The following is a 26,534-nucleotide window of genomic DNA, read 5'->3' as shown; positions in this document are numbered from 1 at the left end:
CCTTCCAGACAATTTTGGCGTATTTTACTCTAAACTTTTGGATCACTTTTTAATTGAAATAAGAAGTAGCAATGGTGGTACTTTCAACTAATTACTTTATCTTGTATTTTAACTGCTTTCCATCTGTTTTGAAGAATAAGGGTAAGTGAAAACAGCCTTATTTGCTTGTTGAAGTAGTCTGATATTTGTTGCTGCTCCCTGGAAATCTAAAGTATTTTATTGTTCATGTTCAAACAACAAAATGTACATCAAGAGACATTGCTAAGAATGCTAATGTTATATGTTGACGTTTAACACCTTTGAAGAAATAAAAAACTGTGTCTTTAAAATGTTACTTAAGAAACTAAAAGGAATTTAAATTAAGCCTACCTGTAAATAACTAAACAGTTTTGTTTTCTGCATCTCAGAAGCCACTGTAATGCTGTTACAGCAAAAGAAAGTGAAAACTGGCAGCAGCCACTAAGCTAATTCCAGTCTAATTAAAGAAGTAGAACGGCTAAAAAAAGCAGTTCTGGCGATTACATAAAGGTCTTGTGATAGGTTGATGATCTGAGTCTTCAATGTTTTGAAGTACAAGATAAAAGTACATTTGTTACTTTTAGTTATTGCTTACTTTTATGTATTTGGGATTAGTCTACATACAGTAGAATTATGGATCACCTATTGCTAATGAATCTCAATGGGGTCAAAGTGTTAGTAAAAATCAAATATTTCACACAAGATGGTGCCATTACAAACCAAGTAGTTTCATTTTTCCTCACGTGCTATCTTCAACTCTTGGAGGTTCTGGTAGCCTCTGTAATGCACTCTGATCTTTTTTTTTTTTTTACATAGATTTTGGTGGGATTTAAGTCAATTAATTGACTTGGTCTTTCTGACAAATTTATTTTCTTTTTCTAAACTCAAATTTAAAGTTTTCTTGCTTGTGTGCTTGGAATTATTGTTTAATGTTCAGATTCTTATCAACGTCCAACTTTCTTATCAATTTTCTTTTCTTTTTCTAAAATCAAATTTACTTTGTTGCGTGCCTGGAATTTTGTTCAGATTTTTGTCACGAACGTCTTAGGAAATTTGTCTAGTCATTCTTCCTTCAGTTATATGAAGTCTGCCAAAACCATATGCTGGAAAAACAGCCCCACACCATGATGTTCCCACCTCTAAACGACAATGTCTTTGCATATTTGTTGCAATAAATCCACATTTTCCTCACGGTTGGGTTTCTCCAGTGTGGTTCCAGCACTCTCTGTGACCTGTCAGGTCTGGGGTCTGCTCCATCCAACAGGATAAAAATTTCTGCGTCTCATTTCTTACTGTTCTGGTCTCTCTGTTTTGTTGGTGTTTGGTCAAAAGAAGCTTCAAGTTAATGTGAGCTAATCCGGTTTTCCTTTTTTGCTTTTCTTTCGACCAAGCTGCCCCAAAGCTAAATGATGATGACAAGACTCCAGCTCCCCCACAGTTCCAGGAGAATGTCTTTATCGAGAGCAGCAGGTCCAAGTACATGGAGGACCTCCACACCGAGGCCCTCGAGGGGCTGAAAATGATGCAGGAAGAAGGTATGCTGATGTGATTAATTTAAAATGAAGGGATGTTGTTACTTATACAAATTTGCAGTGAGTCTGAACATGTTTTATTTTTATTTTTTTTGCCAGAAAACAGTAATGGAGTGGAGTATCAAGATAATGAAAGCACAGTTGTAAGTTTGGCACGCAATTTTATGTACATATAAATGAAATGTTTTTATTATCCGTTAAATATATATTTTTACATTTCATTTTATCCTAGTCGACTGTGACGGTCCAAACAGACGGGGAAAGTGCAGGGTTCGTGACAGACAGCACCATTCCTGACACATCCTCAGTTATCTCAAGACAGTCATCAATGTCCGCAAGATCGTCCCGCTCTGGACTCACCAGGCAAGGTAATGTGATATAAACAGTATTTATCTAATTATCATCATTCTATAGGTTTCACACTCGGATTTGTAGTCTTTTATCCTTTTTTTCTTTCCTTTTCAGTGTTTGTTTTTGTATAAACTTTAACCAAAGGTTAAAAATGTACTCTAAATTGTCATAGCCTAACACAACAAAATGTGGTTATATGACTCAACTTGGTAATATCTTCCACTAAAGATGCTCAAAGGTTTCATTCTATCAGGGACTATAGGATAACTTGTCATATTTCGTTAGACTCAGTGGGTCCAATTTTAAAATCAGGTCAACCAACCTGATTTTAAGTGAGGTATGATATAAAATCTTAAGAGAATGCAAAATTGAATTCACTTGTAAGTGAAATTTGAGCATTTGAATGGTTATTTATCCCAGTCATTCATCAAACAACTTGAACTAGGAGGGAAAAAAACTGTTCTGCAATGTAAATACATTGATTTGGGGGAAATGGAATAGGTTGGAATGAAATGTGCATCTGAATTGGCAAAGGGTATAAATGACTCAGTACCATTTTTATTATTTAACTAATTTCCTATGCTTTTTCAGCATCAACATTCAGACCACTGAACTCTGGTAAAAAGTCAGAAAAAAGCAAAACACGAAAACGTCAACGGAGGAGTGTTGCAGGGATTCCACGACATGTTCAGAAAGAGTTTGGTATGCAGCTAATGTTTTAAATAACATAACATAACATTTCTTTGTCGCTTGATTGTAAACAATTTTTTATTTTTTTACTTTCATCAGGCTTGGATAGAGTGGGATGGATGGTAACTCGGCGGCTGGATGAAGAACAACTTTTCAACAGAGATACTGATAACAGCCCTTTGACTGTTGGGCCAGAATCACCAGAAGAACTTGGTTCCATTCCTCAAACCTCAAACATCATCCATCCACTTAGTAAAGAGAAGGTGGCGCAGCTGAATGCTGCCCATGCTGCTCATACAGATGACCTGGCACTGCTGCACCGTTTCACTCCTCTTTCTGAAGGTGAGCGGAGACCTCGGTCCGTGGCTGTGCCATGGATGACTACTGCGTCCAGTCTCCAACAAAAGCCCCCTAGCCCAGTTATGACCATGTCACCCCAGGCTGCATACATGTCTAAAATAATTCCTAATGCTGTGCTACCACCCTCCGTTGACGTAGTGGAAATCAGCCGCAGTCGAAGTCGCAGCAGTGTCCGCATGGTCAGCAAGAGCAGCCTGTTGGTGTCCAGCCCAGCTCCCTCTCGTGCTTCATCTAGGGCTTCTTCATCCAGAACCACTTCCTCCAATATCACCTCTGTCTCCCGCTACAATGGTCCTACTCTGTCTGACACTTCCTGTTACAGCAATTCAGATTCTTCAGAGACCTTGGTGTCCGATTCCTCAACCATCTCCAGCAACAGCAGGCAAAAAATGCCTCACAATGTAGATACGTCTGCTAAGCATTATACGGTCAATAGCAATTCTTCTAATGGCACCTTCAACACTAAGGTCCTAATTAAGGGAGAGCAGAAAGATGGGCAGTTTGTGCGTAGTCTCTCTGTCATTAAGTCCAAACGAGCTCCACCTCCTCCAAGTCGCTCCTATTCCCTTCACAGCAAAATGAAACGGCGATCACAGGATCTGTTGGAGCTTCCAATAGAACCGTCAGCCCCTAGCAAGGAACAGGAAAACCATAAACCTGGATCATCCCCATTGCCCTCCTCATGTGTAGACAGCCCTGGTTATCACGGAGATACCAGCTCTCTAGATGACTCTACAGGTTCCACATTATTCGCTTTAAAGAAATCTCAGCTACCGGCACCAAAGACGGAGGATTCGAAAAAGGCTGCAGCAACAGATTGCAAGGATGCTTCAGTAGAAAAGCAGGAGCAGTTTCAAGAGAACAAGCACACTACATTATTGTCTCCATCCAGTGGTTATTCCAGCCAAGATGGAACATCCCCACAACAGCCACCCAGCACGTCTCCAAAGCACAAAAAGGGGTTCTTTACAAAGCTTCAAAAGTTATTCTCTGGGCCGAACTCTTCTAGTTTGGCTCCAGGCGTCTCGACCCAGGCAGAGATTGCTGAACCTAAACACGACACAGTCAGCGTCAGCCCCTCAGTTCAGACCCTGAGAGAACTCTTCAACATCCCTCCCCCACCCAAAGTCCATGCCCCACCGCCGCCTCCCCCTGAGGTATGGGCTCACAGTAAACGTACATTTGAGTTACTCCTGGGACCTCCTGCTCCTGACAACCCTATTGCCATCATAAAGAAGAATCCAAAGGACAGGAGACAACAGAGACAGTCTCCCTCAGTGTCTAGAGAAGGATCTGTAAAGAGCTTTGCAGTAGAAAGAAAACACAAGGACATGGCGGTAACAGTAGAGTCAATAAATGAATCGCTAGAGGCAAAGAAAGTTCAAGAAAGTGGGATTTTAAATGCAGAAATTCACAAAGAGAAGATTGAAAGATTGTCTCAGAATGAAGATTTGGAAGGTAACGTTAAGAAAGAGAAAGAGAGCGTATGTGACATTTTAAATGGGATATTAGTGAAGGATATAGAAAAGCGTGAAAGAAAAGGTCAGAAAACGTCCAGCCAAGCTGCAGAGGGAATGACGAACACGGCTACATCAACCACCATTTCATCAGTGAATATTTCTTCATCGGTGAGTGGTCCTCTACAACTCAGCGCCATACAGACCACTGAGGCTTCCAGATCTGTAAAAGTTGTTTTGCCTGAATCATCCTGGCCTCCCCCTCCTCCACCAATGGCTCAAGTTAGCATCAACGGAGCGGATGGGCTAGATTTCCCACTTCCACCACCCCCATTCTTCAGTGAGGAGGGAATGATTTCACCTGTTCAAGTGCCACCAAATGGGAACAGTTATGGTTGCAAATCATCACCTGGAGCTGTGTTTAGTAGACAAGATGTGAAAGGAGATTGTATTGAGGTGTCTCCATCACCAGGTATCCCGCCTCCCCCGTCCTATACTGCTCCCCTTCCACCAACCACTGAGACTGAAAAGGGCTCTGTCCCACCAAAAGAGTCTTCAGTATCTGCTTCACCAGTTAAAGAAGTCCATCTTCCGACAGCTGTAGAGGTTTCTAAAGACTTTACTCTTCAACATACCCAGGAAACATCTTACTCCACTGAACAGGCAGGTCCTCTGAGAAAGTATGTTCCACCTCAGAGTATTCCACCCCTACCAACACAGCTCCAACCGTCAGAGCAGGAGATAGATCCTCCAGACAAGAGTGCCCCACCAAAACCTGAAACTAAAGAATTACCAAACAGTATTTTAATCCCTCATCAGTGTATTCCTCCCTCTCCTCCCAAAGAGCCTCTGCTCAAGTCTTCAACTGATCATTCAGGAACTGACGAGGCACCAATTTTACCACCATCTGAGTTCAGAAATGCTTCTTTACTAAAAGAGGAAGAAGAAATTGCTTCTACTCAACCTATTAACATTCCGTTGCCTCCACCTTTGCCAGCACAGATTCCTGCGGACAGTAAAAATAAATATGGTCCTCTGAGCATAGAAAACCAACACCAAACGACAGCTTGTGCATCTGATGTACATAGAGAACAGTCGAATGCTATCACCCCTTCCCTCTTGAAAATGGTCAAGCTTCGGTCTGTTGAAAACAGTCTGGAACCCCTTGAAACTCAAGAGCAGGCCTCTTCTAAAGGTGTCCTTAAGGACCCTTCTTCTACTATAACATCATCACTTCTACAGATGATCAAACTTCGGTCTGTGAACAACAGCCCTGAACCCACTGAAAGTTCCACAGGCGTAAAAGAGGAACCAACACCATCTTTTCTCCAAAAGGTAAAGCTCCGGTCCATCAACAACAGCCCTGAACCAGCCGAAGTTGCCAAGGATTCAGGCGAGGCATCAGTGTCCAGTGCCACCCCATCCTCTCTGCAGACAGTCATGCTTCAGGATATTAACAACAGCCCTGAACCCCCGGAAGCCGGCAAGGATGCAAGTGAATCATCACTATCCGTTGCTACACCATCTTCTCTGCAGACAGTCAAACTGCAGGCTATTAACAACAGCCCTGAACCCGCTGAAGAGGTCAAGGATGCAACCGAGGAGTCCGTAAAGAACAGTCCCGAACCCCTGGAAGCTAAAGAGCAACCAAAACCTGAGACCCCAGTGAACCAACAGCTCCCTGACAAAGAGCTCCCAACCTCATCTTCCACTAGTGAGGCTCCTCAGAAGCCCATCAGAAAATCTCTGATCATGACCTATCCCACTTCCACATCTCCACCTGCCACCATCACCTCAACACCAACTCTGTCTCAGTCTGTTGTAGTTTCAACTGCAACTTCACCAACAGTTGTCGCTCCAATGAAAGAGTCTCCTCCTGCCACAACCTCTTCTGGCTCCATGAACCTGCAAGAGGCCATCCGCCTCAGGACAGCTGCCAGATCAAAACAGGGTCCTTCTTCTCGGCTCTCACCTTTGTCCCCTCTAGACTACCTTAAATCGCCGACAAGTACTGCAAGCTTTATCTTCTCCAAAAGCAACAAGAAGGTAGTGATTGAGACGAAGCAAAAGCAAGAAGAGAAGGAAAATGTGCAAAACAACGAGGAAGATTCCACTAAGGTGACGAGTGAAGGAGAGTCAAAGATAGTAGGGAGAGTGCCACCACCTGTGGCAAAAAAACCGAAAGCAAAGGGTAAAGAGGCTGAGACCAGTGACGCTGTGGAGCAAACTGCAGGACAGGAAACACAGCTAGATGGTCTCAAAGGTAAGAGCAATTTGAATAAAGAGATTAACTTGTTTTATGGATATATGCTTTGAAAAAAAAAATTTTTTTTGTTTAACACTATTTAACTTAGTTTTTGTCATGCCCAGAGCTGCGCTGCTTTAACAGCCGACATTCAAATCAGCATCACTGCTATAGTCCAGCCCCTTTCACACGCTACAAATCTAATTGTGTCTGCCCTTTTCATCTGCAGATACCACAGAGGAAATAAACGGGACAGCAGGTACTGTTCAGAGCGGGACATCATCAGCATGAATGCAAAGCCTGAAGGAGACCTTGGAAGGACTAAATAACACTGACTTCTTTTTAATGCAACTGTTTGAGAAACAAATGGATTTGAGTTGATATGGTTCTTATTTTCAGAATTTATGCATTAGAAAGTTTGAATTTCATGTTAATGGTGTGGGTCTTAATTTTCATTCCTTCATTTTGCATTTTAGAGAAAGCAAGTAATGTATATTTTTCTTGCCAGAGGGACTTTTGTTCATGGTACTCAAGATGTGGAGGGCATATGCTGCCCTCTAGTGTCAACAAGTGATTGCACCACTTAAAATATGTCCTGCTGAATCAAAGCTTCAGTCTTTGCTTGTATCAATGGGATCTTTGGGAACTGATTTGTGTTTATATAACATTTTTGTTTATTTAACATATCTAATAATTATGGATGTGTTCCAGAGTTCTGTATATTTTCCAAAAGAGTTTCCACACCAATTATATTTGTTTAAAAAACTATATTAAGTTATTTCTGATGTTTCATCTGACTTACCTAGAGAGGATTTCACTCAATGCAAAGTATATTGTTTAAATTTGCAGTCAAATCAGAAAGTCATTATGAAGCCCATTTCATGCTGCTTTTCGTTTCTGACAGTGGGGAGCGATGCTTTCCACTCATAGTTCCAACTTATTTTTGTTCAAACTGGTTTTAGAGGCTGAAATGGAGGATATAATCATTTATAATGAAAATTAAACACTGAAACAAATTGTGGGATTTTAATTTCTCTACTCCATGAGTGCTGTGAAACTATTGCCTCCTTTACAGATTTTCTGCATTTCACACCATTTCACAAATACTGTACATTTCAATCAATCAATCAAACTTTATTTGTATAGCACATTTCAGCAGCAAGGCATTTCAAAGTGCTTTACATCATATCAAACACAGAAACACAATGCAACATAGAATCAACAATCAAAACACGACATTAAGTCAGGTTCCACCAATAAATTTGTAATTGATTACATTTCAAATACAATCCTAAACAGGTGGGTTTTTAGTCGAGTTTGCATCCATAAAAGATTTACCTGTTGCACTCCTACTGTGTTATATGGAACAAAATACCTATTACTATTTTTATTCCCACTCACGCTCACAATCACTCGTTTAAAACGATGTAAACAGCATTTTAATGGGCTTCTGGCACAAGGCTCCGTACACCTCTTTCACGGAATTTCGAGCAGGGACTCCACCATCCCTCATGGATTTTTTTGTGTGCAATTCTATGGTACCCGTTAGTGTCTAGAATTAGTGTCTACATTTAACAAAGTTAACCTGATTAAGGTGGGTGGACCAATCCAACCAGGCTCCATGTCAAAATACATCTGCTCTCCAAACCTAACTAGATGTACCACCCTTGGTATTAACCACTTCTATCATATGTACACAGTTCTCCTATTTAACTGCAAGTATGTTCATTTTCTGAATTGCTGTTTTGGATGATCTGGGTCATTTGGGAAAAGTCAGAGCTCTTGCTTTTGGTCTGCAGTATTTTTATTTTTATTGTTGCTCTCCTATAGATGCCATTTTTAACTCATCTTGTTAATTATAATCACCAACCTGAAATGAAGCAACTGGAGCATGCAGTACTTGATTGTTCTGGGATTCACTCATGCAGTATTTTTGGTAAGAAAACCACTACTGGAGGTTAAGTACGCTTCCATGTTTTCAGTATTTGAAAATAGCTCCAACTTTAATTTATTGGTTCCAATTATAAAGTTTGATTTGCACCACATGTAAAAAACAAAAAAACAAAACTATAAATCCATAAGGGGCAAATACTTTTCTACAATACTGCTTAAGCATTTAATGTCAAGTCCAAATTTTTGTTCTGATATGGCAAAAATCTTATGCACATTTGGTTAAGCAAATGATCATAGGGACAGGCAGACTAGGCCATTAAAGTTTTAAGGTGGCACAACAGAAAAAAATGGTAAACTATGCTACTGAATATTTTCCCTATTCTTAAATAGATTAATTGAGTAAAGATTTTAAATTTAAGTTATCACAAGACACTTTAGTCATTGGATTTCTGTCATTTATTGTGCATAAGCAAGTCAAAAATCAGATCAATCCTCAAGCAGATGGGTCATCGTTTTGTTTATGTCCACGTGAAATACCATGTTTCCTCCCGTTCATCCACCTCACCGTCTTCATTCCTTCCTTGCATCATCCTCCTGTCCTCATCCCCTCTACATGCATGTTTCTTCGTTTTTCCTTCCTCCGGGTTTGGGGGCTTCAGTTTCCCCTCACGGACAACATCAGTAAATGTCTCCTTCAAATGTACCCTTGGAAGAAGCAAATCTTTCACCTCAGCGATTTCATCTTCACTTGCCTCGAAGACTTCTTCATATCTTGATTCACCTTCCCCAAACTCATTGAAATCTGATAATTTAGGTTCACTCCACTTGTGCTCCAAGACCCCCTTACTGTCAGCCAACTCTTCCAATTCTGGTTCCACTGTTTCTCCACGGATGGTTTCACTTTCTTCAAGCCATTTATCATTTTCCTTCTCGTGTTTTTCACCAGCTGCATCCTCCCAAAGTTTTTGATCATCATTTAGGTCTTTGTAATGTAGTTTGTCTTCATCTTCTCTTCCCCCGTTGTCTGCAGATGGGATTATTTCTTGGTACCAATTCTCAGATGCGTGTGGCTGATCAGAGATCAGTAATGGTCTACTGACAGCAAAACCTTTGGAACAAAAGACCAGAAGTGTTTGGTACACTAAAAATTTAAAGCATGAAATAAGATGCATACATAATATTGCATTTACTGATAATTTAATAGATTTGAAATGATAGCTGGTTCACTTAAGATCACTGGGTCTTGTCAACAGCAGGCTTAGATTGTGGTATGATAGTCAATAGCCATGTTTGAAGATGGATTATAATTTCTATTGAAATATCTCCCCCCCAACAATCCAGTTAAAAATGTCAAAAGTTACATTTGACATTTCTACATATTTTGGTCAATATTCATTACATTTTAAAGCATGTGTTATGTGTAATAAAGAGGAATGAGTGCAAGAATATTTTCATTGAAGAGTACAAGTGCCCTATAAAGCTGAGCAGAAATGGACTTAAGGACTGACAAACCTTCCAATGCCCTCCGTGGTTTAGAGGTCACACATGTTGAATCACAGCACTCGCATATTGAATCCTCACCAGTGAGTGCTCGCCATCTGTGAAAGAAAATTGACAGTTTATCAAGAAACAGTAAACAGATAAATAGATACGCCTCTAAGAAATCATTGCTTACCTGTGATCTTGGTAGGTGCAGGATTTTTGAGCAGGCCCAGGTTCCCCTGATGTAACCAATAACTTGCAAAAGATGCTGACCTAAAGAGGACGATAAATTACTCTCATCACTTGCATATTTAAAATAAAAAATCTTTAACACAATTATTTGCCATCCTCACCTTAGTGTCAGGGTCGACTGTAAACTGGAATGTCCTCAGGGAGAACCTCAGGGTCTTGTCAGTCCGAGAAACAAACTGCGAGGATCCAGGTTCATGCTTGCTGTCCAGCATACACCTGTGGATTCAAAAGAAAAACAGAAAAAAACCATTTACATACATGCACATAAAACACCTAAATTACCATTTTCCTGAATACATACCCAAAGTTGTCTATTAAGGTGTATTTAAGGGAGGATTTGGAGCCAGTAGAAGGTGCTGCATAGCAGCTGTTAGTGTACAACTTTAATCCAGGAGGAAGATGAGGTGCAGAGACTTGGATATTAACAGTTTGTCCCAGCAGGTACACCTGAGACTTCGCTGGTGTTCTCCACGAATCTGAGCCATTTAAAAAGTCAGTTATAAAAGTAGTATTCAGAATTTATTAAAAACAATTCACTTAGGCCTTTAATGCAGGAACTGTGACCTAGCAAGATTTCTACTTCTTGGGGTTGATGCTGTATGTATTTCAAAAAATATTTTATATATGCACACTCAAGTTTTTATTTATTTATTTATTTTTAACCCTTTTGTTATGGGCGTGTTGTTGACTTTACATTTCCGGTTGCTTGGCATTTGTCCAGCAAACAATCACCAACACCCTTCAAAATGTGGATAAGTCACAAAAGCCCACAGCCGGTTGTTCCTACAGTGCCTTTATCCAAGCATGTGAATTGAAAATTTGTAAGAACAAAAAATTTTCTAAAGCAACAGGGATAATTGTGAAGCAAAGTTAACCCATGAATTTGGGTTAGATTCATAAGTCAAACGGACTTCAGGACAGGGACTAAAACTGTCCCAGTCATTATGTTAAGCCACTTCTTAACCAGAGAAATCATCAAGACAATCTTAACTACACTATTTAGAAGAAGTCCTAAAGGCCCAGAGTCTGGAGGCTAAGTGGGAAGACCAGGTCCAAATTGCTTGAGGTTCAGTGCAAGTTTTCCACGTTGAAGATTTGTTGAACCACGTCAAGTGAAATATCGCACTTTGTGAAAAGAATAAGCTCCAGAGTTTGTAAAAAAAAATTTTTTTCAACATTTAAATTGATTGAGCCGTCCACTATGAATGTGGGGCTTAATAGGAAAACTGTTCAAAATAATAATTTTACCATCCATTAAATTGATCTGGAACTCCATAGGACTTCCCTTCAGTTTTTTGCGCAGAACAACAGTTTGCCATGTGGGCTGCACCGCCAATTGGTAGACGGCATGGTGTCTGAAAGACAAGGAATATGGAACTCGTTTGCACTTTCACACTCACTACTGTATGCATTAAAATGAAGAGAAGCAAATCTAACCTTTGATAATGACATTTAATGTTGACATCGATTTGGTGCGCTCTGCTCGGAAACCGTTTGGGAGACGGTTCATAGTGTAGCACGTATTTGTAGACCAGATAATCGTGCTGCAGCTGTGCGTAAGACAGTTAAAAATGGCTCTTTAACCTAAAAAAAAAATGCCGCACATGGCTACATGCTTACCTCCCGCACTCCATCGCACGCAGTCAGTGGATATGTGAAGAGTAGGTCACCGTGCGGCCTGGAGATGCCGTTGCTTCTACAGTCGCTGCCCAGCGTCAGCTCCTGCGCCTCTGCGCCCAGACCATAGAAAGTTGGCTTGACCCGCACCACAAAGTCCGAAGGGGAGCAGGTGACAGAAACGTCCGGTGCGTACGCCAAGTCCGCCTTTATCCAAGCCTCTGGCTCCCCAGGAAGCAGAGAGGGGGTCACCAGCGTGTAGGAATGAACCGACCTGAGCTGAGACAGAGGAGGCGTACGTCTGGAAATCCTCTGGATGGCCCCTCTGTCCTCTGTGGTAGACGGTTTAATGGCTTTAAACTCTTTTCTCCGTGTGGTAAATAAAGATTTATATGAATCCGCTGCACAGCAGATAGAGCCAAGTGATAACACACAAATAAACAAAATAATAAAAAGATGCCACTTCGTTTTCATCGCAACAGACCGCTTGTTTCTGCCTTTCACCTTCGAGCCGCGCGTTAAAACGCTTCAGTCGCGGCTGCTAGTAATTATCAGCGATTAAACTTCCTGTTGCTTAAAAAGAAAAATGTGAGTCTGATTTCTCGTCTTATTTATCCATTTTCAGCATCATCTTAATATATAGACCCAGATGAACTATTTTAATTTATCTCCAGCATTAGATCACAATAGAAAGATTGTTTCTCAACATACAGGTCCACATTGTGAAAAGCATCGTAGACGAAGTTCTCCGTTCGGCTCTATTTTGAACAGGTTTCAGTGATTTGTAGTAAGCGTGGACCTTCAATATGTGGCTAAATTGGTGAAAATTATTTCTGATAACTTCAAAAAATGGTAAATATAACTTATATAGCGATTTTCCAATCATTTTGACCACTCAAAGCGCTTTACACTAGTCACACACCCATTCGCATTTACATTTATACACCGATATGCTGACAAGTAGGCAATTTGGGGTTAAGTGTCTGACACCGACATGTGACAAGTAATTGTACTGCAAATTTAAAATTACACTTTATTTTGTGTTGCTCTATTACATAACGGATTTAAAAGACATGGGGTTTGTGGTGGTGATACATTTCCAAGGCTCTGCAGTCTGGATGTGTTTTGGGGGCATTTCAAATTAAACAAAAAATACTCTAGCACTCTGTTTCAACCATTTTTATTTATTGATTTACAATTTTACATAAAACATATTTTTAATGATTCAAGTATTGCTCATTGTTGTCATATTTACAATTTACATATATAAATGTACAACATGCTAGAAAATCTTCATAGATGTTCAGCTTGTATATTCCACATCAACATTGTGAGGCACAATGCACTCCAATTAGAGCCATTTCAAAAATCCTAAAGAAAATACTACACAGTCCCAAATCCTTCCAGCAATCTTATTGGATGATCAGATTATTATAAAAGCAGCTTGTTTAACTTTAAAGAATTTGAGTTTTTTTTTTTTTTTTTGCTCTGCTGTTAATAAATTACAACATTGTGATTGCATGAGGGAATAATATTCCCTTAGACAACTTGCTTAAATATTTAAATAAAGCCTTCCTCCCCTTTTGTTATGTGAGAACATTACCTCTTTTACTCACTGATTCTCACTTTATTGAGAAAAGAGTCAAAGGAATTGAAAGGCTACTTTGCATCATCAGAAAGTCTTCACCAGATAAATGAAAACTTCAAGCATAAATAGAAAAGCAACTGCCTGTGAATGAGCTAAACTATGGATTTTACTTCATTTGGTACAAAAATACATTTTCACCTTCAGAAATTTCAAGTAAACCAAACATGAAATGTTCTTCAGAAAACCAAGAAAGTAAACAACGCTCACTTAGTGCTTACAAACCCCTGAACTGAGAAATTCTAATAAATAGCCGAAAGCAACAGTAACATCACACTCCTCTGCAAGCAAGAGAGTCAGATCTTACAAACCAATAAATAAATATATCATAAGGTACAAAAACAAAAATCACGTCTGTAACTAAGATTTGGTGAGGTATAGCAGACGAAGGAGGATGTGGAGTGTTACTAGAAAAGCTGGTGGATTTTGGCTTTACACAGAACTAAAAAAACAGTGGATCATCTCAATACACAATACATTTCAGGGAAAACATGAGGTTGACATATGAGCAGATCATAGTGTCCTATTTAGCAATAGATGATAATAAATAAAGGCTTTGTTGTCAGTTTGGCTTCATGGTGATGAAACTAAAGCTGCTTTCAGTTGAATTCAGTCCCAACTGGTTGAAAAGGCAACAAACAAAATACTTTGGCCACTAGAGGGCGCCATGAACCCACATGATTTATAGTATAAAGTAGGTTGATGATGGTGATAAGGCAGCTGTGTTGGTCTGCTGTATGCTACCCCTCCTGACAAGAGTCCAATGCAGCTGCTACACACTGCTTCCCAGTTCTGACGTTTCCGATTCGGAGTCCCTGTTAGGAGGATGAAAAACAACAACAAATCAAAAATACAAACATGTGCAAACAACGTAAAAAGACATGCAAATACATGAGGCAGGCACAAAGATTGTACTGCATGTCACTTACAACAAATCCTCCAGTAGTTTGCGGTTGCCTTTTCTCCTCTCCTCATTGATGGGGTAGGTCATAATCACCAGAATTCCGATGACGATGAGGACGATGGGAACAGGAGAGACCAGGACCTTGAGGGTTAAGCTGACCGCCTCAGGCTGGGAGCACTCACCAGTCACATACCCAGCAAATCTGCCAAAAATATGCAGCAAGACAGTGGAAAACTTGAGCTGATGTGTGTACAGTTTGCATACATGAAGGATTGGACAAGCACATGACTGAAGCAGAGCTGGAGTTTGCAGCGCTCTTTGCAAAAGTATTCATACTTTTTGCACATTTTTTCACATTTCAACTTATGTTAGTTAAAATCTTCTATTTTAAGGGGTTTATGTGACAAAAGTAGTGCATGTGATAACTTTGAAATAGAAGAAAACTGATCCATGGTTTTCAAATGAATATTTGTCTCCTTTTAATTTCCCGAAAATAAAATCCAGTGTAAATAGCAGGGTTCAGGACTCAGTAAATTTGCTATAAAATTCCATTTGTGAGTAATATCATCTCAGTGTGATATGTGAAGGCCTTAGGGATTTGTTGGAGAACATTAGTGAACAAAGAGTGTCATGAAGATCAAGGAACACGGCAGACAGGTCAGGGAGAAAGTTATGTACATGTTTAAAGCAGGGTTAGGTTATAAAACAGTCTAAGACACACTTTCAAAAAAAAGTAGTTAAGAAGAAAGCAACTGTACAGAGGAAGCCATAAGAAGTCCAGTTTAAAGTTGCCTCATAACATGTTAGAGATACAGCAAGTGGAGGAAGATGCTCTGGTCAGATGAGAACAAAATTCAACTTTTTGTCCTACATGTAAATTACCATCTTTATGGTAAACAACACTTAACAGATCAACATCGCTGAGACGGTCATGTCAGCATTATGCTATGGGAATGATCTTAAGACCTGGATTTGAGGATCGCTGGCCTGCACTTTAGTTTAATTGAAAATATGCTTCAAAACTTGAAAACTCCTGATCACACACTCTCTACCCAGTCTGACTGATGTTGAAGAATGGACAAAACAAAACAAAACAGTTTGTAGATCAACCAAGTTGGTTGAGACATACCCAAAAAGACTTGATGCAAAAAGATGGTGCAAAAAAGTATTGAGCGAGTGGGGCTGAGTACAAACACACATCACACTTTTTAGATTTCAGTATTTTAACTCAGGCTACGTCTTATTTTCTTCCAACTTCACAACTACGTACTACTTTGCGTTGATCAGCCACGTGAAAATCTCATTAAAGTTTCTTGTAGCAACGTCACAAAATGTGTTCAAGTTTAAAAGGTCCAAGGGTATGAATGTTTGTGCATGCAAAGTGCAATAGTTTCAAGGGTGAAAATAATCATCTATCTAAGGATAATGCAGGAGATAACAACAGACTTACTTTAAACTGAGAGTGGAAATGCCGAGAGACAAGCCAGATGCAAACTTGATAAAGAACACATAAAAAGAATAGAAGAGGGCTTCATGACCGTGGACATCGGGATTCTGAACTTTGAAGTCATCCACAACATCTGGAAGCATTGACCTGAGGGGACAAGCAGCATTTAGCTCATGATAAAAACCAACAGAAGGAAAAGATTCTGTGGATAAACCTGGGTCCTCACCAAGGTAGGAGGAACGCTGCTGCCACACTCACACCTGCTGCCACGGAGACCAAGTAGGAAATGACTAGGTGGCTCTGGATGGAGACGATCAGGATCATGAAGGGTACTGCCCACTGCAGGAAGAGACAGAAAGAAGTCAGATTATTATCCTTATTTAGCACCATAATCTGAAGTTTTTCCAATCTGTAAAAATACAGACCAAGATGCCGCAGTACGTCGCCGTCTTCTTCCCAAACCTAGTCAGGAACCACTGCCACCACGGGATGGTTAAAGTTCCAGATAGCTGGGGGAAAAAAAGGAGGAATGTTTGGTGCTCGGTTTGGGTTGAGAACCAATGTGGAATCATGACAGCAAGTTTATCAATAAAGGATAGAAAAATAGATGTGCAAAGATCCAATCACTGAGATGCAGAAGCACCAATGTAATCAAGATTGTTTAAGAATGTTATTTTTATAGAATTGACACTGCAGAGATGTAATTTACACTCCCAACAAACTTTAGAGCTATTTAAAATCAAGTTGCTGTCATGTATGATGTTAAATTTGCAGTAGCATCTGAGTTTGGATCAAGACATTCCTCATTTAAGATGTTGTTGTTCCTTTCCACTGACTTCAAGAATGTTACATTCACTTTTGAATCTGAGGACAAAGGGCAAAAATTGAAGTTGTAGTAAACTAAAGAAATCAAACTACAGAGGAGAAAAACTAAAAGTGTATAATTCTGTTTGAAACTTTTAAAGTATCCAGATTTTTAGTTAGTGGAATGGAAATGAGAGGAAAAGGGGCCAAGATTAAAAAGCATGGAGAACTTGAAAATTATGATGATTAAGATTATGACTGATTATGAAAATTATGATTAAGATGGTATGGCTGCCAGATATGAAGTAAATGGGATGACTCAAGACTTTTGCACAGTACAACAGACAAGGGAAAACTAATTGGTTGGTTTTGCATAAGTTGAAATGTGAAAATTTGTGAAATCATACTTTTTAGAATCTGTTCCTTCGAAAGACATAATCAGAAAAAGGTGTACCTAATCTAACACATGACTTATGAATACAGGAATAAAAATATATTTAATTGTTAGATGTACAAAAACAGCCTGGAGGTTAAAAATAAATTTTTTGTAGTGAATTGGTCAAAAGCATCTCTAAGAAAAAAACTGTTTTCTTAGGATGGCCATCTATTGCCAACTAAATACTGAAGTTGCATAACTATGTGGGAGAAAATCTTCATATCTGAAGTCAAGAATAATTATGTTGCATTTCTCACAGTGATATGAACAAGCGACGATCAGAACATCGAGACAGTGTCCTCTAGTTTTAGACATTTTGAGGTTTTTGAAAATTGTTTCATCGAAGATAAAAACTAAAGACTAAAATCAGTTTTTATTCAGCATCACTGGTGAGTTAAAACCTATTTTCAAAATGCAGCTGCAGTCAGATGTTGGCAAGTACTTATCATTGGCAGTAAAATTGTCTTCTTTTATGGCTTTCGATGATTAATAGTTAACCAAAAATTGGGAGCAGATGACAATACTCTTGGTGGTACCAGTACCTCACACAAAGTGAATGAAATAATAGAGATTAAGGACTAAATGGATAGAAGCTAATCAATTCAATTCAAATCAACTAATAATTCTGAGAAAAGCTTGTTGGTGAATACAGAAAGTCAGTGGTCAAGGTGCAGCTTAACATTGAACATTCAATGAAATATTATCAGTAATTAATCACAATGTTGACGCTGTGGGCATAAGAGAAAATCCACAACGAACTAAAGCTTGTGCACCCAATTCTTGTTTATCCAACTCCTTCAAGTTGGAGAAAAATCATTCCCCTACTAGAAAAAAACACTCTTAGGAAGATTTTAGCAAGAAACAACTTTTGAACTTTCAAAAGCAAAGTAATTTGTAGGAGAACCTTCCACTTTCAAACCTTTTCCTCAAACATACAACATGGAAAAAGCTTCAACTTCTTATCATGAGGAATAGCAGGTTGGAGAAAACTATGCGTAAAAGATGGAGAGGAGTGGACAGCCAAGAGCTGCACTGTGAAGGGTTGCCTAGCAACAGAAGCTCTACTGTAAGTCATCTCTTCTTTTAACTCTTGCAAACGCACAGTAAGCACGTGGGTGACTGGCCCCCCATGAGCCTAAACGCCCATAAAACTGTCGTCTTTTAGTGCACAGCGTCTTAGTGCGAAAAATGTCTCAGAATTGGTCCAGATTAAGGTTTCAGACAGGAATTATGTCCTCTAAACGCTCAACCCTGATGAAGGCCGTTCCAGGAAGGGTCCTTGAGTGGAAAAATTAGAAACACTCACCATAATGACCAGCAAGATATTCTGGAAGTCGTTCCTGTGGCCCAGAGCGTGGGTGATGAAAAGGGCAAAGTTTCCTTCCAGCAACTGTAAAAAAGTGAAATTACATCATAAAACAGGGTTACATATGTAGACTATAAACCAAGTACCAGATTCCTTTAGCAGAAAATTAAGCTGACCGGAAATCCTAAAACTCCTAAATAAAGAAAGCATTAATAACTTTTACCATGAAGCCTAGCGATGTGAAGAGGAAGCCGATGACCAGTTTGACGTAGGGTCCGTGACTCATGATCACCCACAGGCCTTGACGGAAGGTGAGCGGCGGAGTTGAGGTTTTACGACCGCTCTCTGGAAGACAACAGGGAAAAATAAATACAGCTCCAACTCTCTAAATATTTGCCCGCCACATTTTTTAATAGAAACTTTTAATCTGTGAACAATGTGAAAACAAAAATTTAGAATACTGACACGTTTGTTTCCAACGAAGTATTTTAAAATGACACATGGTCACGCGCCATTTAAAATGTGCCATTTAAAATGGCGCGTGACCTTTATGTGCCTTTTTAAAACAAGGTTACTGTTTACTGAAGCTGCAAAAGTAATTACAAATTTACAAAGCTTATAGTTAAACAGTGTCAGTATACTGCACTTGCAGAACTACATGTCACTCGTACTGTACAGAACAGATCTCTCTATTTAAATGTATGATTGAGAGTCAGGAAACTAAATGTTGAAATTCAACACTGAGGTTTAAAAGTCTCAAAGCAAAGGACACATAGAAAGATGTAATGGTTCTGTACCTTTTTGCTCCTTCACACCAAAAAACAAAACTGCAGCACAAATGATGTAGATGATGCAGATGACCCCGGAAGCAAGCAGGTAGGCTCGTTTCTGAAGGAATGGAAACAAGGAAAGAAATCAGTTTGATTGTGTTGACATTCAATGGTTTAGGAAGTAATTTATATACATGGATGTCATGACTTAGATCTTCCTTTGTCATTTAACTCAACTATTCTGCATACTTTAGGTATTTTCGTTCTGTCACACGCTCAAATTAAATGATTAGGCAATTGCAAGGCCATTGAAGCATTTTCCTTAAACGTTACAATTCTGTTACTTTCCGTCGGATAAACACACAAAATAAAACAAACTGATGATTTCAGTTATGATAAAACAAACTTATTTTGATTAAAACAACCAAGTAAAATACGTTCAACAGTTTGGATCAAAATAAAATATCAAATTTTTATCTCACCTAAGAAGGGACACTTACTGTATCTTCCAGTGAAACTATGGTCGTGTTTATAGTGATGTTTGTGCTGTTGGAGTTTTCAGGCTCAGTGGGACAACTGGAGACTCCACCTACTATCTGTCCCTGAATCGCTGTGCCCAGCACAGTTCCCAGCACCTCCACGGTCATACCTGATTGACCCCAAGGATTGAAGGTTTAAAGGTTGATAAAACACCAATGCTTTACAATCATTATGCAGAACGCCTAACGTACGATAGGCGGTGGCAGAGTCCCGCTCTTTCTGGTCGCTGCTGATAAACATGGTGAGGGCTGAATATGGAACATGGAAGCACTGCAATCAGAAACAAACAATTAGATATAGTGAGCGGTGTGATGGAGAGGGGAAAAGAGAAGTCGTCCATGAGGTACAAACTAACCGTCTGCATTGACTGAAAGAGGCAGTAAAACACCAGGTACCAGATGACTTTTCCTTCCTCAAATGGAGGCACATACCAGATCAGGAGGTAAGTCAGCACTGCAAACGGAGTTGAGCAAAGGACCCTGCAAAGAAATGAGTGGGAAGTGTTCAGAACATGTCAACTAAAGTTTCAGCTTTATTATTACTTGCAGTAACTTTAAAGTGTTAATAAACCATAATGAATGTGCTTAATGAATTATCCTTCCTGCTACTGTAACATATCCGCTTAGTTTCTTATTTGAGTCTGCCTTACAGTCGCTGCTTTTCTTCTCTTTTTGCTTTGTGAATAATCCTCCTAATCCTGCCTTGTTAGAGCTGGAGCGTGCAGAGAGGGTTCAGGCAGGGCAGCATGAGGTGATGAGGGGGCCCTGATCCACCCCACTTCAGTCTGTACCACTGCTTCCCTCAGCTCTGTGAGACCTCCAGCTGATTCCAGCTCCCAGTCTGAGTCGGTTGTTCTTACCTCAGCAGTCCGCTTTTAAAATTCACAACTGAGCCAAGATTATGCCACCTTACAAACATTTCTATAAAACTCCTAAAAGCTTTTCTTGGCCAAATGGCTTAATCTCAGTCAGATTATTTGATGCTGCTACCGCCTTGTTTCACTCTGGGGAGAGCATGTTGAGGGTGAAGTGCAGTTTTATTTTCTGCCACTGTGATTTCATCTATATGATATGACTTGTGTGAAACTAAACTTTCACTTTCTTTCAAGAAATATTTTTTCAGTTCACTCCTTTGTAGGAGATCAGATTTAAATGTGGATAACAACTGAGCAGTGGATCTCTGTAGCTCCCCCAGTTTTCTCTCATGTTTACTAACTTGCTGGGTTCCTTGGTTTTCATTATGCTGTTTGTTTACTAATGTTCTCTAACAAACTTTTGAGATCTCCATAGAAAAGCTGGGTTTAGATTGAGATTGTATTACATTATTTCAACAATCTGATGACAGTTGGTCACACTGGATTTTATTTCAGCTTTTCATAGCACAATAGGCTAAAAAACACATATGAGCTTCTTTTTATGTAGGAAAATATGAAAAAAGATCAAAGTACTTTTAAGGCGTTGTCGCGATTATTGTAAAAATTCTTTTTGTCTGGGATGGATGAAAACCTGATAAACTGTTTGGAGGTAAATTATATTGTCAAGCAACCAACAATAAAGCTATTATCACAAATATTAACTGCAGCTTTTACCTTTGTCTACAAGCTGCCATGCAAAGGAAATAAAATCTGCCTCTCCCTCTGGGATGTATCGCTAATCACACCAGGATGTTTCTTTATTGGAAGAGAAGCTTGTGAACTTGTACTTTCATATGAAATTGCACCCCCAGCCCTGTAACAATGGCTGAGACATTCTTGATTTGCTCTTCGGTTTCAGTAAAAGAGGTTAGCGAGACCCAACAGTCTCTCACAATAACACGTCTGGCCTAACCCCATGCGGAGGTAAGTGTTAAGGGAAATAACCTAAACTTGCTCAAACCTCTAACACTTAGTTTTAAATCTAAACAGAATTAATATTTCATGCATTTGTTACCTTTTTTTTTTGTTTGTACAATAAACTTGTTTTTTTTATTACTATTGTTTGGACACATATGGCTTTAAACACAATGTATGCTTCTCTAAGCTTCCCTCCATTATAAAAAAAAAAATCAAACCTACACCTTGCGCTCATTGTTTCTCCTTTTCTAATTGGTTGGATCGGATGGTGTGTTGTGGGTGGGACCAATCACAACTGAAGCCACAAACTTCCTCTTCCCTCCTCCTACAACATGCAACTTGTGCACAGCCGGCAGCTTGTTTTACTTCTGGCTTTTTAAAAGGCCTGACAGCTGCCAAGACTGATGAATTATAGTGAGAAAGAATCATTTATAGCAACTACTCTGCTCATCTGCACATTCAGATCACAGGCGAGATCAAGAGATATTCTTGTAACCTCAAGAGAACTTCATGTGCCTCACACTAAAAATTAAACATGAACGTTGCCTATTTTTACAACCCAACTTCCTCATTGAGCTCAGCCATATATATTTGGCTGCTGGGGGTCATTTGATGCTATAAAGTACAATATGTAAATTTTACAGCCTGTATTTCTGCTGCCCTTTCTTTGTTCTGTTAAGCTTTATATGCTGGTTGTAATAAAGAACAGACCTGCACACAGGAGGCAGTTCTAGATCCACAAGTCTGACACATGTGCGGCTGACATTTACTGTAACATCCAGCTATGAGCAAGTTTAAAGTCAGCCCTCATTTCTTTGGAGTGGTTCTTTAAGCAGATGGGAATGTAAGGACTAAAAAGTAGGGAGAATGTAGCAGACGTTCTGAGAAAACCCTGCAAAATTCCTCCATACTTCGACAAGGTAAAACACACTGATTAGAAATAAGATATGAAGACATGGAGGGGAATAAATGTTCTTATGTAACAGTTTTAAGGGTAAAGAACATATACAAAGTTTAAGTTTCCTCCCATTTTCTCTTACATATTCATACTCCCAGTGCAATCTTTCAGTCTAGCTATTTTCTCTTTTCTTTCAGCCTCTTCAACCTTGCTGCCATGGTTACTGATACCAGGCGCTTTTCTGTCAGCCTCAAGTTTCTCCCTTCTCTCTAAATCCCTTGCAGCTCACCTCCTCATCTTCGTATCACAGTGTTTCTTCACATTCTTTATGTACAAATTCTCAATTTTTTCAGATTCCAGCTTCTGGAGATTTCTGTCCTCATTTAACAATTTTATAGAGACCTTTCAGTTGCACATTTTTTTTATAGCAACTCTTTTTACGCTGACCAGACTTTAGTTAAGGGACTTAAAAAGAAGGATGAATGGACATATAGATGCATGGACAGTGAATGGATGGAATGTGCAAGAATGGATGGAATCAAATGAGCAGGAATTTATTGCATCGCTTACTGTGAAAAATTTCTGATAATAAAGATTTTCAAGTAGTTGCCTAAAATAAATTAATTACACGTTTACATTTACATTTACCAAACTTATACCTACCAGGGCATCATGCGGCCGATGCCAGTCCATTTACTCCGGCTCACCAAGAACCCCACAGTTGGGTCTGTGATGGCATCCCAGGCCCGACCAACAAACAGGATGATGGAGGCGTAGAAAGGATCCAGCTGCAAACAGAATGGAATGCAATGAGGTCATGCTTTGAGCTGCACGGCCCTAACTTAAGTTCCCACTGTGAACAGTGGAAAAGATTAATTCGGCAACAAAGCCGACAGCAGGAGCCCAAGTTCATTCGGCTGACTGAATAAAGCACAACGGATACTGTTAAACTGAGCCAACACAAACCTTGCTCTCCAAGCTAATCAGTGTAAGCTGCTACTGAAAAGAAACATAGATAACTGCTTGTAAATCTGCCAGCAAATACAGGAGCAATATTCTGCAGCCTTGTTGTTGATTTTGTTCAACTTCCCCTTTTTAAGGAAGCATATCTTAATCACCTGAGCCACATCGAGCAGGTAGATCTGGAGAAAGAAGCCCAGAGCGCTGCCTGTTATCTGGTAGGGAGCTCCTCCGAAGGCATAGCACAGTTTACTCCACACAGATAGTTTCTGTGTGTCCCTCCTCTGTTCTTTTGGCTGGAAGAGAAACATCAGGGAGAGAGAGATGCATAATGGAATCGACGTGACGTTAAAACAGTTCATGCTTCTGACTGTAAAAACTCCCTGGGGACTCATGAATGGCTCTTTTTTTAACCCTCTGGTTCTCTGCTTCACACAGTCTCAGTCATCACGCTCTCTAGCTGATCGGTTAGATCCTGTCTGAATCAGAGGCTGAGGTTACCTTAGTGCACATGTGCTCAGGCGGCATCATCGCATCAGCCGAGCTCAGCCATTGGCTCCTGAGATGGGATGTTGTAGGTTGTATGACATTTTTCTACAAGGCCTGCACATTACATACCTTTTGGTTTCAGCCAATCACCTTCAAGAGTATGTAAAAGAGGGGAAAGCCACAACCGCTGTAAATCTATATTATCAAAATTCATATCATCTCTCCAGATGAAAAGAAACCATATCAAATTATAAATAAATGCTAACAGGCAGTTTATTTTTATTAATTTTTTTTTAATCAGAATTGGATTGGCAGCCTTTTACAATGCAATAACCATAAATTATGTTTAAACAAACTTCCATGCTACACTATATCAAATTTAACAAAACATGCTAAAGCTGAAAAAAATGAAGTATATTTGAGCAAGGTATTACTTTTTAAACCTAACACAGTTTTGTATATAACGCAACCAAAATTGCTAAAAATCTAATTTGACAACTAGATAAATAGGCGTCATTTTGTTTACGTAAGTTTTGTTATTTTAATGTAAAACATACCTTAAAAGCCAAATCCCAAATACAAGATTCAGCATGCAAAAGCCTTTGGTGACATCGCATAAGACAGAGGAATTCTTTTTGTAATTTTTCTCCCCCACTCCTTCCCTCTTTATTTACGTGCTTATAATCAGAAATGTTTACTTGTCTTCTATAAGTCTGTAGCAATCATTTGACTGTCAAAACAAATAAACAAAAAATGCTGCATTCAGTTTTTTTTTTTACCTCCTGTGAAGTCATCTGACCAAGAATCCGTGGGGTTATTTATTTAGCCCAGTTACTTAAAAGCTTTGTATTATGTATAATCTTGCAGTGAACATCCATACTTTATTACCCAGCTGTGGTTTAATACCAGAGTATGCTTGCTAATGAAAAGTTTACAAGACTAGAAAGTATCGTTAATATAATAATATGACGAATATTGTGGCAAGTTTTACGCACATAACATCAAATAGAGTCCTTATTATCACTTCAAAGGAAATTTGCAACAATTAAAGTTCATTTTTCCTTATTTCCGCCCATTCAAATAAAATAGCTTGCAGATCGTGTCTGACCGAGCTGTGGGAATGAGAAGTACTGTGTCCTACGTCCTCTGCACAGGACCGACAAAAAAAAAAAAAAAAAAAAAAAAAAAAAAAAACTGTTTGGAAATTTGTTTGAATAGACGTTCATTTAAAACTCATTCCGCAAATAAGCTTATAAGCGGGGGAACAGGTGGAAGGTAAAACACCGGGTGAAATTCAAATCCCGAGGGCAGAGAAGGACACGATACGCCGAGCTGCGTGAAAGCGACAGAAAATAAACGCCCACAGCGTTTAAAACGCTACTTCAAAACTAGGCGCCTTTTCCCGAACCTGGATGAAAGTTGTGAGAAATTGTCCGCGTTTATTTTAAATATAAAAACTAAATTTAGACAGGAAAATCCATCCTACCTTGACCGCCTTGATTTCTGTCTTCATAGGTTTGACTGTCGCTGCGAGTAAAGTTGCGGTGTACTGCTCGGCGCCTTCTCCTCGGGCCATCTTGTTTCGATAAACTGGTTAATTTTGGTCCAGTGTGATATGAATATGTAGTGTTATATTTAAAATTACAGCTCCTCACAGCAGCAGTATGTTGAACTCTTCTCTTCTTCAAAATTTGTATGACTCAACTCTCGTGCTGTATCTGGCCAGCTCATTCATTCTACTACGCCACGTCAAGACGTCAGAGGGATCGAATGTTCATGGTATGGCAACACCTTATACCACATAATCATTCCACACACACACACACCCACACCCCCACCCCTACACACACACAAACATTTCGACTACAGGTGAATAACTGAATAGTGTAACTTCCTGATATGCACATATATATATTTTTTACTTCTTAAAGGTCAGAGCTGCCAAGCCGTAGAAATTACAGTTAATTTCTACAGTTAAGAGAGAATCGTTATGGTATCAGCTCTGTTTCTCTGCAAATGCAGGTCACTAAATGTAAGTTTCACATGCCTTACACTAGAGATAACATGTGAAGGTCAAATACGCAATTTTTGTCCACAATTTGCGAGTTTATGAAAAACACGAAACGTATTAAAGATGTGAGAAATGAGGGCTACAAAATGTTAAGCACCTAAAATGTAGAAGGCATGTTTGTTAATATACCATTTCTTTAACAGCTGTACCTAAAACATTTCAACCTCTTCATGACCTTTTGCTGACATGAAAAAAGGATTCCAATTCATTAACATTTGATGCTTATATTCTGCAACCACTTTTTTCCAATTAATCTTAAGAGTTTCAATAGAGTTTGCATCTGGCAGCTTCAGAAACCAATCCTTGTTAGTCTTGGCGATATTCGCCCATCCAACCATTGTCTATGCTCACTTAACCTTGCATGGGAGCTGGTGCCTACCTCAAAAGGTCACTGGGCGAGAGGCGAAAATAGAGTGTAGACAGAAGACAATGCAGGCATAAACTCAGCCCTAATGACAACTTAAAGAGAAACATAACTTAAGAGACATGTTTTTGGACTGCTGGAGGAAGCTCTTAGAGAGCCAGGATTTAAACCC

The 26,534-nt window shown here is 39.4% G+C and overlaps 3 protein-coding genes across 4 annotated transcripts in view; 1 reads left to right on the top strand and 2 right to left on the bottom strand.

Annotated features, from left to right (window-relative positions):
• LOC116708871 (uncharacterized protein KIAA1522 homolog) overlaps positions 1-7,670 on the top strand; it is a 30,571-nt gene extending 22,901 nt beyond the window's left edge. The window contains exons 3-8 of the mRNA XM_032546965.1: positions 1,410-1,553; positions 1,650-1,693; positions 1,783-1,918; positions 2,493-2,603; positions 2,691-6,671; positions 6,883-7,670. Of these exons, the coding sequence (XP_032402856.1) occupies positions 1,410-1,553; positions 1,650-1,693; positions 1,783-1,918; positions 2,493-2,603; positions 2,691-6,671; positions 6,883-6,944 (4,478 nt within the window). The 3' untranslated portion in view covers positions 6,945-7,670. The remainder of the gene's footprint in view (positions 1-1,409; positions 1,554-1,649; positions 1,694-1,782; positions 1,919-2,492; positions 2,604-2,690; positions 6,672-6,882) is intronic.
• A 1,314-nt stretch (positions 7,671-8,984) lies between these two features.
• LOC116709529 (zona pellucida sperm-binding protein 3) lies at positions 8,985-12,463 on the bottom strand. The gene is made up of 8 exons (XM_032548127.1): positions 11,901-12,463; positions 11,718-11,830; positions 11,529-11,635; positions 10,582-10,756; positions 10,382-10,496; positions 10,222-10,301; positions 10,059-10,144; positions 8,985-9,654 (listed from the first exon to the last, which is right to left on the bottom strand). The coding sequence occupies exons 1-8, from the start codon at positions 12,369-12,371 to the stop codon at positions 9,065-9,067; spliced, it is 1,737 nt and encodes a 578-aa protein (XP_032404018.1). The 5' UTR covers positions 12,372-12,463; the 3' UTR covers positions 8,985-9,064.
• Positions 12,464-13,061: 598 nt separating this feature from the next.
• Positions 13,062-25,684, bottom strand: LOC116709530 (sodium-dependent lysophosphatidylcholine symporter 1-B-like). 2 transcript variants are annotated; one of them, XM_032548129.1, is made up of 15 exons: positions 25,573-25,684; positions 25,414-25,503; positions 23,597-23,734; positions 23,142-23,266; positions 20,105-20,228; positions 19,941-20,019; positions 19,710-19,858; positions 19,237-19,327; positions 18,663-18,784; positions 18,440-18,523; positions 16,319-16,402; positions 16,120-16,232; positions 15,897-16,040; positions 14,472-14,648; positions 13,062-14,357 (listed from the first exon to the last, which is right to left on the bottom strand). In XM_032548129.1, exons 2-15 carry the CDS (start codon positions 25,501-25,503, stop codon positions 14,315-14,317), a joined length of 1,563 nt encoding a protein of 520 aa, XP_032404020.1. In that variant the 5' UTR covers positions 25,573-25,684; the 3' UTR covers positions 13,062-14,314. The 2 variants fall into 2 exon arrangements, with proteins under 2 accessions (XP_032404020.1, XP_032404019.1); XM_032548128.1 differs by having other exon boundaries at positions 25,414-25,664.
• Between the last annotated feature and the right edge of the window lie 850 nt (positions 25,685-26,534).

Source organism: Xiphophorus hellerii, chromosome 19 (genome assembly GCF_003331165.1).
Source record: "Xiphophorus hellerii strain 12219 chromosome 19, Xiphophorus_hellerii-4.1, whole genome shotgun sequence".
NCBI classification, from domain to species: domain Eukaryota; kingdom Metazoa; phylum Chordata; class Actinopteri; order Cyprinodontiformes; family Poeciliidae; genus Xiphophorus; species Xiphophorus hellerii.
Note: the sequence above shows the minus strand (reverse complement) of the source record. Positions and strands in the feature narration are given on the sequence as shown.